At 43.6% G+C, this 2,550-nt stretch overlaps 2 protein-coding genes across 2 annotated transcripts in view; one reads left to right on the top strand and one right to left on the bottom strand.

Annotated features, from left to right (window-relative positions):
• The window catches only part of LOC113207344 (uncharacterized), a 9,531-nt gene extending 8,208 nt beyond the window's left edge, over nt 1–1,323 (bottom strand). Inside the window, exons 1-6 of the mRNA XM_052277556.1 lie at nt 1,308–1,323; nt 877–979; nt 740–795; nt 487–645; nt 226–393; nt 35–114 (exon numbers count right to left, since the gene is read on the bottom strand). Coding sequence (XP_052133516.1) covers nt 35–114; nt 226–393; nt 487–615 — 377 coding nt within the window. The 5' untranslated portion in view covers nt 616–645; nt 740–795; nt 877–979; nt 1,308–1,323. The remainder of the gene's footprint in view (nt 1–34; nt 115–225; nt 394–486; nt 646–739; nt 796–876; nt 980–1,307) is intronic.
• Nucleotides 1,324–1,465: 142 nt separating this feature from the next.
• LOC113207343 (cyclic AMP-dependent transcription factor ATF-6 beta) overlaps nt 1,466–2,550 on the top strand; it is a 15,125-nt gene continuing 14,040 nt past the window's right edge. The window contains exon 1 of the mRNA XM_026423866.2: nt 1,466–1,767. Coding sequence (XP_026279651.1) covers nt 1,668–1,767 — 100 coding nt within the window. The 5' untranslated portion in view covers nt 1,466–1,667. The remainder of the gene's footprint in view (nt 1,768–2,550) is intronic.

Here is a 2,550-nt window from a genome sequence, read left to right as displayed (position 1 = left end):
CCTCACAGCAGGAAAAACTGTGGTTTCAATATGCCTGTAGCATTCCTGAATCTTCTTGATACTTTCTAAAAACTTTTCTCTGTAGTCACTACTAGAATGCACAGATCTGTCGGCCTAAAACCAGATATTTGACAAAAAAATCTTATGAGCCAAGTGTTAACTTAATATTTTTCCCTCTGGAGATACTGTCAGATACAAAGTAGTAGCATAGAGTGCTACACTTACATTTGAATTATCTTCATTGTCTGAAAGAGAATTATTGACTTCTTCCTGTAGCTCCTCTAATTCTAAAATTGCAGCTCTTAATTCTTCTTCAACAGTTGTTTTGTGTATGACAGGTGCAACAATACGTAGATCAGGTGGAAACAAGTTTGTTTTGGTGTGTAGAAGGTCCTAAGAAAAATGATAAAATAAGGAGGAGTTTTGTTTTAGCACAAATTCCATCCAAGGCAATCGGTAAAACTGGGATAAAATTGAAAAACGTACGGTAAGATCCCTTTGCCGAATTAAAGACATTATAGTTTGTCTAATGGCCCCTTTTGACTTGCCGCCATTAGGTTGGGACTGTTTTTGGTGCCTATTGACCTGTAAAACACTGAGAATCATCACCCACATCGCTATCTGCTCCTTCTGGTCTGCAGAGCCCTATAAACAATCATAAGACAAATAGTTAATTGAACAGATAACAATAATACTTACAATACAATAAAAAAAATTAAAGAAAATGTCGTAAGCTTACTAAAATAACATCCGTTTTCAGACTCAGTCCAAAGTTTTTGGCATACTCGATTGTTCCTGAATGAGACAAAAGAAATGCATATGACTGTGACCGCAAAGATACCTCTACTGAGACCATTAAGCAATCTAGAAACTCACTTTTTTCTGCTACATCCCCATCACAGTTCTGAAATCGCTCCCTTAAATTTGGATCCAGCTGCCCCAAACACCACTGGAGCAAATGCACTCTGTCCGAACCCGGCTGAAACAACCAGGTTTCTAACTCATTGTCGTTCACCTGTCCTAACCCATAACTAGATGCCTCCAAGTGCTGGCGGAGGGACTGAACCACATCTGCTGGTTTGGGGAGCATCGAAACAACGCAAAACAGAATAAAATAGAAAAATTCTGTTAAATTGTTTGAAACCTTCTCCTAACCACTACAAAAACATCAAAACATTTGATTTGACAGATCTTTCATACATGTTGCCGCCCAAATGCTGCACTAAAACGAAAAGACCCTGTTGACGATTTAGAAAAAGAATGGATTCCAGACTGTTGAAGAATAATCAAACAGTAAGTTTACTTACAAATATAAAATAATTTGCCGTTTACAGAAACTAAATTCTCTTACCGAGTTCACACTGTCGCCCAGCGTTTCTTCTTTTTCGTGTCAATGTTGGTGCTCCCGGCTGAACCCAAACGGCCACATTCTTTGTTTTTTGTTTGTTTACATGGCTGAAAATTTTCTAGAAGGCTGCAGACGAGTTTGTGTGTGGATGGATGGTGAACGTCGTGAGCGATTCATTAATGTCTTGAAGGAAATAACTGTAATTGTGAGAAAAGTGTCGAAAAAGTGACGTGTTTTCCGTGGCGACATTTTGCTCGGCCGGTTCGGAGACATTGCGACCGTGAGCTGCAGCACCTCGGCGCGAGCTCGATGCGACAGAATGGTTTTCCATAACCGTGACGCCCCCGTAGATGATGACCTGGACGACGACTTGTGCGACTTCGTCCCGGGCTGGTGCACCAGCGACCCGTTCAATCTCGGTAAGGAACTGTGATTGCCTGCGTGCTTCTAAGACGGCCGTACACCGAGATGTGGAGGACCAGCACCGCGTCCTGCCCGTGGCCTGCCCTGCCCGTCAGCAGGGAGCCGGCCGCTGAGGCGCCGGCCGCAGCTTGGCGAGACGCGCCTTGGTCGCGTAGGGGTTTAATTTGGGTCCTGGAGGCCTAGGGGTAGTCCTGCAACTGCATCAACTGCACACACAGTTTTTTTGAGGGATTTTTTGGTACACGGTACTGTTACCGATTCATTCACCATGTCTTGTGTCATTTGATTACGACAGTTCTAGACATCATATCTAATCTACGCATTGCTATCAATTTCACTATCTCAATGATTGTGATTTGATTTTGTAGGCGTCATGTGAAAATCTGTTAAGTGTGGCTCCATTTCACTGCTCTTTCTTAGTTCGGTTTCAAATTAGTTCACAATTGTGTCAGTTTAGTCGTTACATACATGCAGTAGAATCTGTTGACCTATCAGACCCCTGATAGGTGACGCTCTTTATCAGAATGTTTCAACAACTCGCTGTAACTTGTGGTCCTGGAAGACTACTTGGACTGGAAGGTGTAGAAACAAGTGAGTTGTCCAGACCACCTCCAGTACCAGACGGATCATGAAGGTGACTTTGTCTGCTGTGTAGGAAGGAGAGGAGGCATACTCTGGCTGTCCACTATCAGCGCCAGAACCGGTTTCCGGTTGTAACCCTGTACCTACTCACTCGCCCCTCCCCCCCGCTCCGGTCCCCTGGTGATACCAAGTGATAC

This window comes from Frankliniella occidentalis, unplaced genomic scaffold, assembly GCF_000697945.3.
Source record: "Frankliniella occidentalis isolate FOCC.00 unplaced genomic scaffold, Focc_3.1 Scaffold11, whole genome shotgun sequence".
Taxonomy (NCBI): Eukaryota; Metazoa; Arthropoda; class Insecta; order Thysanoptera; family Thripidae; genus Frankliniella; species Frankliniella occidentalis.
The sequence above is the reverse complement of the archived record's forward strand: the minus strand, read 5'-3'. Positions and strand labels throughout refer to the sequence as shown.